General features: G+C 50.6%; 1 protein-coding gene across 2 annotated transcripts in view; it reads left to right on the forward strand.

Annotated features, from left to right (window-relative positions):
* Positions 1-12,095, forward strand: part of Eps8l2 (EPS8 signaling adaptor L2) — a 21,993-nt gene extending 9,898 nt beyond the window's left edge. The window contains exons 5-21 of one of the 2 annotated variants that reach the window (XM_075972743.1): positions 4,208-4,369; positions 4,887-5,036; positions 5,106-5,185; positions 5,317-5,465; positions 5,574-5,647; positions 5,770-5,896; positions 6,057-6,145; positions 6,274-6,348; positions 6,569-6,717; positions 6,814-6,946; positions 7,216-7,325; positions 9,494-9,599; positions 10,169-10,288; positions 10,537-10,609; positions 10,695-10,875; positions 10,960-11,092; positions 11,245-12,095. In XM_075972743.1, the coding sequence (XP_075828858.1) occupies positions 4,208-4,369; positions 4,887-5,036; positions 5,106-5,185; positions 5,317-5,465; positions 5,574-5,647; positions 5,770-5,896; positions 6,057-6,145; positions 6,274-6,348; positions 6,569-6,717; positions 6,814-6,946; positions 7,216-7,325; positions 9,494-9,599; positions 10,169-10,288; positions 10,537-10,609; positions 10,695-10,875; positions 10,960-11,092; positions 11,245-11,319 (1,986 nt within the window). In that variant the 3' untranslated portion in view covers positions 11,320-12,095. The remainder of the gene's footprint in view (positions 1-4,207; positions 4,370-4,886; positions 5,037-5,105; positions 5,186-5,316; positions 5,466-5,573; positions 5,648-5,769; positions 5,897-6,056; positions 6,146-6,273; positions 6,349-6,568; positions 6,718-6,813; positions 6,947-7,215; positions 7,326-9,493; positions 9,600-10,168; positions 10,289-10,536; positions 10,610-10,694; positions 10,876-10,959; positions 11,093-11,244) is intronic. The other variant, XM_075972745.1, reaches the window with a different exon arrangement.
* The last annotated feature ends 2,764 nt before the right edge of the window (positions 12,096-14,859 follow it).

Genomic DNA, 14,859 nt, shown 5'->3' on the forward strand with positions numbered 1-14,859 from the left:
CTATGTGCCCTTCATCTCTGAACTATTTCCCCAGCCCTGAAGGCCTCTTTTTAAAAACAGACGTCCCTTAGAGATGTTTATCTCAGTTCTCTATATGAGAACCATGCAGGTTCGCACATCAGGGTTGTGCTGACCTCAGACAGTGGGGAAATCATCCTTTCCCTTTATTTCCAGAAAAGTTGGAGCAGCATACGTACAATTTCTTACTTAAATATTTATTAGGATTTACCAGAGGCTTCTGGATGCAAGAATTCCTTTGTTTGGGTTTTTAAATGTTATTTGTTTATTGGATTTTGTTTTGTTTTATTTTGGTCTTTTTGAGATGGGGCTTCTCTATGTAGCCTTGGTGGTTCTGGAACTATAGACCAGGCCTCAAGAGATCCACCTGCCTCTGCTCCTGAATGCTGGGATCAAAGGCCTGTCCCACTACGCCTGGCCTGCAAGGTTTTCTCTGTGTGCAAGTTTCGTTCTCGTGTCTGTATGATTTGTAGTAACGCCCTTTCTTTTCTTTCTGAAAATCCTTGATGTATTTTTGTTTGCTTTTTTTTTTGTTTTTGTTTCTGTTTTGCTTTTTAATTATTGTTGCAGTTGTTTCTTAGGGTTTTTTGTTTGTTGGTTTTGGCTTTGGGTATTTTTGTTTGTTTTTGTAGCAGGGTTTTTCAAGTTAGCCCAAGCTAGCCTAGATCCTGTTTCTCAGACTGCGCTGGCTTTGAATTTGCAGTGACCCCTCCTGCTTCCTCTGCCTCTGCCTCTCCAACTGGTGCTGTGTTTCTAGGCAGACACCACTGCCACGTCCCACTGAGATATCTGTGTGGCCTCTAATAACCCTTGCTGAGGGGTTAGCTTTGGGCTTTATTAAATTTTTAACTTAACTTTCTGTGTTGTTTACTTCTCTGTGGATTTTGTCCTTTTGCCCTTAATTTCCTTCTTGTATATACTTTGGGTCTTGTTTTATTGTGTTTTGCCAGCTTTGTTTGTTTAGTTTCAGTACTAGTGATGGAAACTAGGGCCTTGTACATGCTAGACAAGATTCTACCACTGAACCACACACCCAGCAGGTTTTTCTAGCTTATTAAGGTAAAAGCTTAGATAATTGATCTTAAGTGCTTTTTTTAAAGTCTAATATATTCAGTGAAAGTTAAAATTTTTGCTGAAATGTTAGTTTATCTCACAAATTGTGATATGTAAGTTTTTACTCAGTTCCAAATATTTTAATACTTTTACATTTTTTTGTGACCTCATTTTTTGTTTGGTTTTGTTTTTCTTTTTTTCGTCTTCTTTTTTTTTTTTTTCTTTTTAAGACAAGGTCATACTATGTATCCCTAGCTGGCCTACAACTCATAGAGCAGGCTGGCCTGGAATTCATAGAGACCTACTTCCCTCTGCCTCTGAGTGCTGGGTCTAAAGGCATGAGCCATTGCCATTTGCCTGGTTGTGACTTCAATTTTGATCCATAAGTTATCTTTACTATATGTCATTCATACATGCATTCATTCATATGTTTTTGAGGCAGGGTTTCACTCTGTAGCCCAGGCTAACCTGGAATTCCTCATCCCCTGCTTCCTCTTCCCAAGTGCAGTGATTACTATCGTCTATCACCATGCCCACCTTAGTTTAGTCATTTGATTGTCTTTGAGACAGGGCCCCATAGCTCCCAGACCAGCCAGCCTGGAACATTATATGGATGAAGAGGACTTTGAACCCCTGGTTCTCCTGTCTTGAACCTTCCAAGTGTTGAGATTGCAACTTTGCACCACCACACCCTGCTGAAGTTTTTAGTACTGATTTCTACTCTCGTTCCCCTGAGGTCAACGCACTCTGTGACTTCCTGCGTCCTTCTTTGTCACCTAGCAGCCCGATTTTGTATGGCTAATTGTGTGGCATTTTGTTTCAGTGTTTACCTTGCCTCACAGAAATGGAAGACCTGTGCCCTCCCCAGTGTTTCTGCCTACTCATTGTTGAGTCTGTCTCAGCCATCAACCTGCAGGAAATCTTGCCTCTGTAAAAGAATTTGGAAGGGACGATGCAAACATAAGCTTTTCAAGGTGTCACCACTTTGTCAGCAGAGAAGCTTGGCAAGATGAGAGCCCCTGCTTCTCTGAGTCTAAACACACAGTGTAGCTCACAGGGACTTTCTGCCCTGGTTAGTAGGATAAGTGAAAGAGTCAATATCTCATTCCTGAAATAATGGTCTCTTCAGAGTGTCAGTTTGCAATCTTTTTATTTAGCAAGACTTCATCTAGTTCACTTTGTTAAAAAGTTACATTGGGTAGGGGAATGGTGCTTCAGGCCTTTAACACCAGCACTGGGGGGAGGGACTGGCGGAGGCAGGCAGATCTCTGAGAGTTCAAAACAAAGAGCTTACTCCTCCTTTAGAACCAGGATTTTTTTCTCACTTTCCCTTAATAAAACTCCATTCTTTCTGCTGAAAAAAAAAAATGAAAAACAAGGCCTGGCATAGTGGTGCATACCTTTAATCCCAGAGTTCCCTAGACCATAGCAGACAGATCTCTATGAGTTCAAGGTCTATGTAATGAGTTCCAGGGAAGCCAGAGCTACATATGAGACCTTGTCTCCAAAACCAAATAAAATAATAAACGAAAACAGTTGGGTGTAATGGTGAAGGCCTTTCTTTTCAGCACACGGGAGGAAGAAGCAGATGGGTCTCTGTGAGTTCCAGGCCAGCCAGGGCAAAAATGAAACCCTGTCTCAAAGGAAGCAAATAAAATAATAAAAAAATAAAAAGTTATTTATAACCCAGTGTGTGGTACACACCTGTAACGGTGAGACAGTGTCTTGAAACCTTTAACAGAACTCAGAAGTTGAGGAAGTTGTTTGTTTTTTCACAGACTTTGTGCTCCTGCCCTTCTTCAGTTTTTTGGTTAGGTGTTGTTTTGTTTTGTTTTGTGGGGGATGGGGTTTCTCTGTGTAACTACTCTGACTGTCCTGATACTCAATCTGTTTACCAGGCTAGCTTCAAACTCACAGAGATCGCCTGCCTCTGCCTGCAGGGCGTGTGTCACCACTCTTTCTGTCTATAAACCAAAACTAAGCAGGAGCTGCAGAAATGGCGTTTACAGAGGACCCAAGTTTGGTTCTCATCACCCACGTCAGACAGCACACAATTACCTATAACTCCAGTTCCAGGGGCTCTGACACTCTTGTTTCCTCTGACACCAGGCACACACAGGCTACACATACATACGTACATACATGTAAGCAAAACACTCATATACATAAAATGAAAATAAATTAAAGAAAATAAAAAGATCCAAAACCACAGAGAAACCCTGTCTCGAAAAAAAAACACAAACAAACAAACAAAAAAAGAAAATAAAAAGAAAACTAACCATAAGCAAGGGGAGGTGGCAGAGGCTTGTAATCTCAGCACTTACTCGGGATGCTGAGGTATGAGGATTACTGGGGAAAAAAAAGAAAGGGGGTGAGGAGCTTAGGGTGTGGTTTAGTGTGTAAAGTATTCACCTACTGTGCATGAAGCCTTAGGTTTGATCCTCAGTATCACAGATTGGTACAGAAATATCACAGAGATCTCTCTGCCTCTGCCTCCCGAGTGCTGGAATTAAAGGCGTGCATCACCACTACCTGGCTTCTTTTTTTTTTTGTCATTTATTTGTTTTTTGTTTATGTATATTTTTTGGGACAGGGTCTCACTGTGGGTGGACTGAAACTTGCTCTATAGACCAGGCTGTCCTCAACCTCACAGAGCCTCTGCCTGCCTCTGCCTTCTGAGTGCTGGGATTAAAAGCATGTACCGCCATATCCAGGCAGTCCGGAAAATGATTTAATTTTGTTTTTTCATGTGTGGGTGTTTTGCCTGCATGCATGTGTCTGTACACCATGTGTTTGACTCAAGGCTGTAGAAGTCCAAAGAGGGCATCAGAGCCCCTGGAACCAGTTGTGAGCAGCCATGTGGGTGCTGAGAACTGAACCCCAGTCTTCTGGAAGAGCAGTCCTTGTTCTTAACCCCTGAGCCACCTCTCCTGCCCCAGTCTGAAAGTGTTTGAGGACTTTAGTCAGCGATCATGACCAACAAAGACACACACCAGAGCAGAAGGATTCTTTCTCCCACCTGAGGTGGAGCTGCGACCGGTCAGGATCCCTAGTTGGCTGAGGCCTTCCCTTGGTGCCTCAGGGTTTAAGGAGTAGAAGAACTATGCCCAGCGGTGACCTCTGACCCCTCCCTTAGCACCTGGTCACGTTCATCATGGACAAGAGTGAGGCTATTGCCTCAGTGGATGATGCCATCCGGAAGCTGGTGCAGCTGAGCTCCAAGGAGAAGGTCTGGGCCCAGGAAATGCTGCTGCAGGTGAATGACAAATCATTGCGACTGCTGGACGTGGAGACTCAGGTAAGTGCAGCGAGCGGACGGGCAGAGGCAGGGCCAGATGTTCAGTTCATCCAGATGCGTGTGGCCCTGCTAGTCTGTGGACGGGAATGGGCTGAGGGTGGGTGGGGAAAAGTGGATCTAGCTGAAAGTCTAGGCCCCTTTTGGCAACTTAGGGTGCCTTAGATCTGTACCTGCTAGATTGCCGAGCCCTGTTCTCTGCAAGAGCCTGACTGGCTATGTCAAGCCAGACCTGGCTATGCCCCGGGGGCTATGCTCTGGGCCACCAGTTTAACGTCTATGTCCCTGCCTATGGGCCAAGTCTGGGCTGTGTTCCTGTTTGCACCTGTGAGTTACACACGTGTTCCTATCTGTGGAGCATGTTCTACTTGCAATGACCAGTAACTATGTGTCCATGGGTCCCCGGGCTATCAGTCCCTTTCACACTGCATACATGGTCTTATCTATGCTCACGGTGGCAGCCTGCATTTACATCCGGGGCCCGTCAGGCATGGCTGACCCATCACATACCCTCCCCCAGGAGGAGCTGGAGAACTTCCCGCTGTCCACCGTGCAGCACAGCCAGACAGTGCTTAACCAGCTTCGCTACCCCTCCGTGCTGCTGCTGGTGTGCCAGGACTTGGACCAGAACAAGCCCGACATCCATTTCTTCCACTGTGATGAGGTTGAGGTAAGACAGCCGGCCAGGGGTGGGCATGATGCCAGCTAAACAAGCCGACTTGACACCCTGTGTCCCCAGGCGGAGCTGATCCAGGAGGACATCGAGAGTGCCCTGGCTGACTGCCGACTGGGGAAGAAGATGCGGCCACAGACCCTAAAGTAGGGATGTGGATAGTGAAGGATCTTGCCCTTTGGCTTGGGGCTCAGTAGCCTGGGTAGTGAGGGCTGCAGGGTGGCAGCACCCAGCAGGACCATGGCCAGGCTGAGCTGTACCTTCCTTTCACCTCTAGGGGACACCAGGAGAAGATCCGTCAGAGGCTGTCTATCCTGCCCCCTCCTCAGAGTCCAGCCCCCATTCCCTTTCAGCGATATGCTGGAGATTCCCCGCAGGCCAAGAACCGCGTGGGCCTGCCATTGCCAGTGCCATTCAGTGAACCAGGTAGGCTGAAGGGTGGGTGGGAGCACCCCGATGGGTGGGAGCACCCCGGGTGGGTGGAACGCCCCTTGGGGTTTATGAAGAACCCTTCAGAAGCTCTCTGTCCCCCAGCAGGTTATCGCCGTAGGGAATCCCAGGATGAGGAGCCACGGGCCGTGCTGGCTCAGAGAATAGAAAAGGAAACGGTGGGTGCCCAACTTTCCAGGACTCTTTTCCATCCTTGTCCACTTGCTGTTGGCAAGGAGCCCGGCTCATTCTGTTGCTGATGACAATGCAGACTGACCCCTGGTCCTTCTTCTAACCTCAGCAAATCCTCAACTGTGCCCTGGATGACATTGAATTGTTTGTGGCTCGGCTGCAGAAGGCAGCTGAGGCTTTTAAGCAATTGAACCAACGGAAGAAGGGGAAGAAGAAGAGCAAGAAGGCGCCAGCAGGTACTGACAGGAATAATAGGGAAGGAATTTGGGGCAAGACGTGGCAGACGTACACCAAGCTGGAAGGTGTTAAGTTTGGATGGGGACAGTAGCCAACAACAAGAAGGACTTGTCAGCCACTCAGCGGGTCCAAGGCTCATAGCTTTCTGCCTTTTGCCAGAGGGTGTCCTTACACTTCGAGCGCGGCCCCCCTCAGAAGCAGAGTTTGTTGACTGTTTCCAGAAAATCAAGCTAGCCCTCAACCTGCTGGTGAGTCAGCCCCACCCCACAATGCTGGTGAGGGTGGGGTGTCACCCTGGCTCACACACACACACACACACACACACACACACACACACACACGCCATCTGTCACCTGCTTGTGCTCCCCACCCCCAGGCAAAGCTGCAGAAGCATATACAAAACCCCAGCGCGGCTGAACTGGTGCACTTCCTCTTCGGGCCTCTGGAACTGGTGACTAGGGCTGGGGTAGGGTGGGATCAGGGACAACAGGATGACACCATGGGCTTGGGTGGTGAAAGAAACTTAGCATATTCAGGCTGTGTCTAGGTTTCCAGGAGGCCACAGTTCCTCCCTGAGGGACAGCCTGCAGAACTGTGGTCGGTGGGTGGTAGGCTGGGGCTTGTGGGTTTGCTGGGCTGGGCCTCCCAACTGACACTCTCTCTGTGTCCAGATTGTCAATACCTGTGGTGGCCCAGACATTGCGCGCTCTGTCTCCAGCCCTTTGCTTTCCACTGAAGCTGTGGGCTTCCTGCGTGGCCACCTGATCCCCAAAGAGATGACACTGTGGGAATCATTGGGGGAGACCTGGATGAGGCCTCGGTATGGAAGAGGGACAAGATATGAACCAAGACGGAGGTCTCTGGTGGGTTGGTCCCAGCAGGGAATGTGACTGACCTTCTGGTCTGCCAATCACAGCTCTGAGTGGCCCCGGGAGCCACAGGTGCCACTTTATGTGCCTAAGTTCCACAACGGCTGGGAACCACCCCTGGATGTCCTACAGGAGGCTCCCTGGGAAACAGAAGGACTAGCATCTCTGTCCAGTGATCAGGTCAGAACTCCAGCCCAGCCCTACGCCTCCCCAGAGCTCACCACCCCAGCCCACCCCTGCTACCACCCTCAAGACCCCGAAATCAACAGTACAGTCCACTCCAGCCCCTGCAATGTCAGGCCAGCTTGGCTTGCCCGCGCACGTGATCCTTTGTCCTCAATGGCGCTGGGTCACAGCACATTCAAGCTTCTCCCCTGTACCCCACTCATCATGGTCCCTCTAGCCCAGCCTGTACCTCCTCAAGCCCAAGCTCCACGCTTTCCCCACAGATGACCCCCATGAGCCGACTGTCCACACGGCACTCCCCGAAGCACAGCAGCTCCTCTGATCTCCCCCCAGAAGACGTTGCACCGCCAGGCAGCTCCCCACATACTAACAGGTAAGTCCCCGCAGGGTGAGAGCCACATGCTGCTGCAAGCGTGCCTGCCAGCACGCGTGGCAAATGCCTGGCTCTGCTGTAAAAACTTCAGTTTCCAAATGAGAATCCAACTTTATTCTGTTTTATATAATTTTAATTCTTATTGAAAGTATTTTTTTCATATAAAATATTCTGATCATGGCTTCCCCTCCCCTAACTCCTCTCAGATCCTCCCCATGCATCCAAATCCACCCCTTTGTTTCTCTCTCATAACAACAACAAAACGCAAACGAACCAGAATAGGAAACAGCAAACAAACAAGCAGGAAAAAGGGGAGGCAAAGAAGAAGCACAAGAAACATACAGAAATGCACACACTCACACACACTCACATACACACACACACTCACACACATACACACACATACACACACTCACATACATACACTCGCACACACATACACACACATACACTCACACACACATACACACACTCACATACATACACTCACACACACACACACTCACATTCACACACACACACATACACACACTCACGCACACATACACTCACACACACATACATGCACACATACACTCACACACACACACACACACACATACACACACAGAAATCCCATAAAAACACGAAACCAGGAACCATAATACATAAGCAAAAGGCCTATAAGGTTAAAAAAAACAAAACAAAACCAAAAGCCAAGCAAAGTATTATGTTAAAAACCCTCCAGACCTCCAAAACTACCACTGGGTTTGTGTTAGCCACCAATTTTCTTCTTAACTTTGTAGCCTACAATTGAAGGAAAAACTTCCAGTTACATATACTTACACAACCTTAATTCACACCAGTCCTTTCTATACTTTCTTGGTTTACAATCAAGGTTAAAAAGGGATAGGGGCTGGGTATGGTGGTGCATGCCTTTAGTCCCAGCACTCAAGATGCAGAGTGGGCAGATCTCTGAGTCTACATAGTGAGCTTCAGGCCAGCCAAGGCTACTTCGAGAGACCCTATCTCAAAAAACAAACAATAGCAAAAAACAAACAAACAAAAACCCAGGTGTGCTGGCTGGCTTGTTTCCTAGCACTTGAGAGACTGAAGTAAGAAGATTGCTCAGACCCCAAGGCCTGTTCTTTCCGCTCCTAAATGAGTCCTGGGCATAATGGCGCACACCTTTAACCCCAGCACTCAGAGGCAGAGGCACGTAGATCTCTGTGAGGCCCAGGCAGCCAATGTCTGCATAGTGAGATTCTGTCTCGAAAAATAATTAATTAAAACCAAGGTTAGAAACTTACTGAACCAAAAAAGGAAAGAAAGAAAGAAAGAAAGAAAGAAAGAAAGAAAGAAAGAAAGAAAGAAAGAACTGGACACCAGCAGCCCTGCCAAACCCTGGCCACTGTGGTGTTGCAGGGACACAGATTGGGGGTCCCATTGCTCCCTCCCCTGCTGTACACCCTTCATCTCACAGTGAATAAAACACAAGCCCAAGAAATGGGGGTACCCTCCTGTCTCTCCCTCCTCTGCTTCTTACTCCAATCCAGGGTCTACCTGGTGATCCCGGGGCTCCCTTTCAGGGGCTAGACACAAGAATTTCCAGCATTAGCCTTCTTTAGCGTGGTATCCAGTGCCCCTTCTAGGACCACATGTCAGGATCATTCTCAGCCTGTCAGTACACAGGGCACACACCTAACCCCCCATTTCTCCTCCCTCTCAGGTGTTCTTGAATAGGGCATTACCCTGTGTCAGGGCCACACTAACCCGGAATGTGACCTGGCTGGGGGGATAAACCAATAGCCAGAGCTCACCCCTGCTCCAGGGATGCAGGGGTGGGGGGCATCCAGAGGACACATGGTTGCCTCTAAGGGACTATGACTGAAAATATCCTAGCCTTGTGGTCAGCTGGCAAAGTGTGACACTGTTACCTCCCCAGGCACACCTCTCTGGTTCTAGTCCCTCTGTGGAGCAGGGCAAGAGATTCCCTGAGACAGTCTGGGCTGGGCCAGCCTCTTGGAGTCTGCTCTGCCCCCTCCTGCCTGCTGGGATGTCACAGTTTCCCTTCCCAGCTGATAAGCACAGCCTCTCTCCACTGCAACCTGGGCAGCAGCAGGAGAGGCCGCTACAGCTGGGAAGCGGGAAGAGACCCCAGTCTTCTTCAACCCTTCCTGGTCCTGCAGGGGCTACCAGCCGACACCAGCCATGGCCAAGTATGTGAAGATCCTCTATGACTTCACAGCACACAATGCCAACGAGCTGTCTGTGCTCAAGGATGAAGTCCTGGAGGTGAGGACTTGGGCTATCCAGGGGAAGTGGGCCGTGCTCTGGGGCTAGGTTGTGCAATCCACCCATCTTCCCAGGGTTCTTGACCTGGGTTCACAGGGTCTCTCTGACCCCCATCACAGTCTGGCTGGGCCACCAAGCTGGCCTTCTGATGTCTGGGGGATCTCTAAAGGTCTACAATGGTGGGTGGCCTTACAATAGAAGCCAGCAGGGTCTTGTCATTTATGCCCACCCAAGAGCACTACCCTAGACCAGCTTCCCTGTGACAAACCTGAATCCAGGCCACCCACTGAGGGACAGAAAGTGGAGCAGGATGAGGAAAGCTCTACATTCAGAATCAGGTTAAGAGGTACCCTATCCGCAGGACTGGGGAGGCCAGGCAGACATGGGGTAGCCTACTAGGCCAAGATGGTACCCAGAGGATGGAGAGCTGGGCTTGAGGAGACACCTGGAGGACTCTCTGTCCCTCTGTAAAGGGTTCGGCAGGTGATCCCAGCCTCTGGCTCTCACAGACTCTCTAGAGGTCTGTGCAGGGTGTTGCTGGGTGTCCCAGACACTTTATACCTTCGCAGGTATTGGAGGATGGCCGGCAGTGGTGGAAGCTGCGGAATCGCAGTGGCCAGGCTGGCTATGTGCCCTGCAACATACTGGCTGAGGTTCGGCAGGAGGACGTGGGTGCTGCCTTGGAACAGGTGATCGCCTGCCATGGCTCCATTCTATCTACAATACAATCAGAGCCCCTAAGGTCAGGGGTGCAGCTGGTCTCAATGTGACATTTGAACCTGAGCCCTGGAAATCTGCTGCCCCTAAGCTGGGCCCAGGGCTGGTGTGGGTTCCTGGGGTCTTATTCAAGGGGAGAGCTGGCCCACACACCTGGGGGTCCTGGGTAAGCCCTAATAGCCTCTCACCTTACCCCTCACCTCTTCCCCACCCTTTGCAGTCTGGTCAGAAATACTGGGGTCCTGCCAGCCCCACCCACAAAGTGCCCCCAATGTTTGCAGGGAACAAAGAAGGTAAGTAGAACCATTTTGGGGTCAGAAGTGCGGGGGGTTGGGGAAAGGAGGAGAACTGGAGGGGCTGAGAGCGTGCGCCCTACAGAGCTAATCCAACATATGGACGAGGTCAATGAGGAGCTCATGAAAAAGATCAGCCACAACAAGGCACAGCCGCAGCGCCACTTCCGCGTGGAGCGCAGCCAGCCGGTGCACCTGCCACTTACCTTCCAGTCAGATCCCAGCGAAGTCCGAGCCTGGTTGGAAGCCAAGGCTTTCAGTAGCAGGTGAGCCCTGTGTGCACAGCCGGCGGGGCGGGGCCAGGATACCACCACGCCCACGGCCCTGCCCTCACACCCACCTACCCCTAGGATCGTGGAGAGCCTAGGAATCTTGACTGGGCCCCAGCTCTTCTCCCTCAATAAGGAGGAGCTGAAGAAAGTGTGCGGAGAAGAGGGCAGTCGCGTGTACAGCCAGCTCATGGTTCAGAAGGCTTTCCTGCAGGTGAGCGGCTCCTGCCTGTTTCTGAGTTCCTTCTCTGGCACACGCGCCTGCTCCTGGAGTCACTGGGAAAGCAGAAAACAGTGCGACCCTGTCCTGTACAGCCTATCCCCACACCTCCCTGCTGAGGTCCAATCTTTCTTTCCTAAACACAGAAAAGTGGGTCGGAACTGGAGGAGGTTATAGACAAGATTAATCCCAAGAACCAGAGGAAGGCGGAGGACAGCTAGACCAACCTGCATACTTCGCCAGAGGCAGAGGGGAGGCCGCATCTGTAGCAGGCCCAACCCTGATGCATGGAGTATTATTTTTATATGTGTTTTATTTTATACCAAGGACACAGATGGGCTGGGTGCAGCTGGCTCACCTGCCTTCAGCAGCGACACCTGTGGGTGGCTCCTTTGCCCCCACCCCCCAGCCCCACCCCCAACCCATTTTCTTCTCTCCAAACCAAGGCTAGCCTCGGCCAAACCTGTACCTGGCAGTGCCAGTTCCCCCTCAATCTGCTGCCAAGGCCCCAGGACTCTCCAGGTGGGCAAGGCCTCTTTTCCTGTGTACACAGAGGCTCCTGTCCCTTCTGACGCTGGGCCCCAAACTCCACACCTCTCCCTTCTGTTGCTTGCTCTAAATTCTCCTGCCCCCTCACCCACTGAGCTAACTGCACAATGGGCCTGAACTCCTGCTGGCCAGCTTGATGACCTTGCCCACTCCTTCACGCTGCTAGCACCGGTTAGAGGCTCCAGGATAGGAGGCCTTGGGTGCCCTGCTGGTATCGAGTATGCTGTATTCTCTATTCTTTCAAGATCTAAGAATGGACTAGACATAGGTACTGACTTCAGATGTCCGATCCCACCTAAAGGGCCTGGGACAACAGCTGTCTCTGACTGTTTCCGCCAGCCTTTGTGCAGGTGGCTGGTGAGCTTCCCAGCACTGGATGGAGCCTCAGACCCAGAGATGAGACTCAGGACTCCACAGCTATGTCAATAAACCAGTTGTCTTCTAGCAACTTCCATGTCTGTCTCTTGGGGTAGCAGTACCCTGACCCCAGTCCTCACACCGCCTCTTCTTCCTCCTCCTTTTCCTTGGAGACAGGGTGAACTCCGAGTCACTCTACCCCAGCCTCCTGCCCTGGGATTCCGTGTGCATATCAGCACCCCTGGCATTGCCCCTTCAAAGAGCTGTCCAGCAGAGAGCAGCCCTATGCACAGGTGGTGCTGTGGCCACACTAGGAGACACCACTCACCTCCATGCCTGTCCATCATGGCCCTAGGGCTATGCAGAGGGTGTCTAGATGGCCCAAAAGCCTTCCAATCCGTTGGCTTTCAAGGAGCCCATTCTGAACAGGAACTAAGCCCAACAGACCCAGGAGCATGAACCAGAAGGGAGGTAGAGGCACAATTTAGGAAACTTTGATCCAAGATGAAAGACGTGTCAAAAAAGAGGGCTTGGGCCTGAAAGACCCCACTAACAAGCTGGCAGGGGACACCAAGCTACTTGGATATCTACTCTTTAAGGGCACTTGCCTGACTGCCCAGAGTGTCGCCTTTGGAGCAGGCCTTTGGTGCCATCTGCTGGCAGCTGTTTATGCATCTCTGGGTGACTGCTAGATGCCTGGCTCCTGGCATGGGAACTGTCCTGCGTTCCAATATTGGAGGTGAACCCGATTCTGGCTAGGGGCCTCTGAGTACTCAGCGTGCTGTATAGAGTCTGAGTGGTGGAGACTGCTCTCCAGTCAGCCCACCACCCGGCTACGCTCGGCCGCAGGCCTCCCAGGCACCAGCCTCTCAACTCAGAGAAGCCCTTGGACAGGCTTTCCAACAATCTTGCCTCCAGGATGGCTGGAGTCACCCTTGGGGGTCTCCAGATCCTGTGTGTGCTTCCTCAGCTAGCCCTACTCCCTCATCTGTGACGCACCTGTCCCCAACACTTAATGCTGCTTCCGGAGAGCTGAAGAGGCTCTAGACCTCCAGAGCAGCCTCCCTTTGCCCCAGAAGCTGCCAGCTCCTCACCCCCATGTGACCTGGCTCCTACTAGATAGTCTGCTCAGGCCAATGGGTTCTCAGAAGTTGTACCAGCTTTTCCCACCACTTCTAGAACCTTTAGAAAAGTCGAGAGCTAGGTATGGTGGCATACACCTTTAATCTCAGCAATTGGGATGCAGAGACAAGAGGATCTCTGGTCCACACAACAAGTTCCAGGCCAGCCAGGGTTCCATACGAAGATCTTGTCTCAAAAAACTAAACTAAACTGTAAAAATGCTTACTTTTAAATATCTTTTAGATTTTCTTGTTTTTATTTTGTGTGTATGAATGTTTGTCTGTACATGTAAGTATGTATACCACATATATGTCCGAAGCCCACAAAGGCCAGAGAAGAGATCCTGTCCTCTGCCACTGGGGCTATAGATAGCCGTGGGTGCTGGAAGCTAAACCGTGGTCCTCTGTAGCAGGAGAGTTCCTAAAGGCTGAGACAGCTCCCCTTTTTAATTCTTTTGAGACACAGTCTGAGATAGCACCTCAAACGTTCGGTATGGCTGAGGATGGCCTTGAATTCCTAATGCCCTAGTGCTGGGATCATAGGCATGTACCCGGTTTATGTGGTGCTAGAGATAGAGGCATACTCTGCCAACAGAGCTCAACCCTCAGGGACTTTAAAGAAAATAGGAGCCGGGCGGTGGTGGCACACGCCTGTCATCCCAGCACTCGGGAGGCAGAGACAGGTGGTCTACAAGAGCTAGTTCCAGGATGGACACCAAAGCTATAGAGAAACCCTGTCTTGAAAAACCAAAAAAAAAAAAAAAAAAAGAAAGAAAGAAAATAGGGAAGGACCACCAAGGCCAGCCGCCTAGTGATGCTGGAAGAGCCGCAGCCTCGGGACAAGTCATCCCCGGACCTTCCTAAGCCATTTACGCTCCTCTCAGTTCTGTTCACGGCCTGCTAGTGAGGGACAACAAGTTCTAACCTTGCCCCAAGCACTGTCCTCAGCATCGGGAGGCTCAGTCACAACTTAAGATGCAGGCATGAACCAAGAAAGACACATGCCAGGCGGTGGTGGCACACGCCTTTTATCTCAGCACTTGGGAGGCAGAGGCAGGCAGACCTCAGTGAGTTCGAGGTCAGCCTGGTCTACAAAGCAAGTTCCAGGACAGTTAGGGCTGTTATACAGAGAAACTCTGTCTCAAAAAGTCAAAGAGAGAGAGAGAGAGAGGCCAGGTCACCTGGGCTGGGGTTCGAGTGTAAGTATCCTAATAGCAGCATGCCTCACACCCTGATCCCTATCCAACATGTCAGCAGGGGAGGGGAAGGCTGGCACTCCCCAGAGACCCCAGCTGAAGAGGGTCTGGCCATTTGTTGGGTGAATGACCTTTAAACCCTCAAACCCAGGAACGGTTTCCAAGCAGCTCAGCCAATAAGCTGTCTGTATATGGGACTTCTGGGGCCGCTCTGTGCCTAGCTCTGCCACCAGCAAATATTTCCATGAACAAGGCCATCTCTGTCCAGGGACAAGCATGTCTTTGTGGACTGCCAACCCCCAGCCTCCCACAGCAGGCCATGGACGCCTGTGGCCACTCAAGGCATCCGAGACACAGGGTTTCCCACACCACTCAGAAAGGGCTTTCCTTGTCTCAAAAAAAAAAAAAGTTGCCTTCTGGAGATATTTGGGGAAATGACACAGACGGTGAGACACCCTTCGCGATCCAGCAAAGATGGTCATACTACCTAGGGAGAGTGACACTTAGCCAAAGTGAGCTACAAGTTCCAGGAAGGAAC

Source organism: Microtus pennsylvanicus, chromosome 5, assembly GCF_037038515.1.
Source record: "Microtus pennsylvanicus isolate mMicPen1 chromosome 5, mMicPen1.hap1, whole genome shotgun sequence".
NCBI classification, from domain to species: domain Eukaryota; kingdom Metazoa; phylum Chordata; class Mammalia; order Rodentia; family Cricetidae; genus Microtus; species Microtus pennsylvanicus.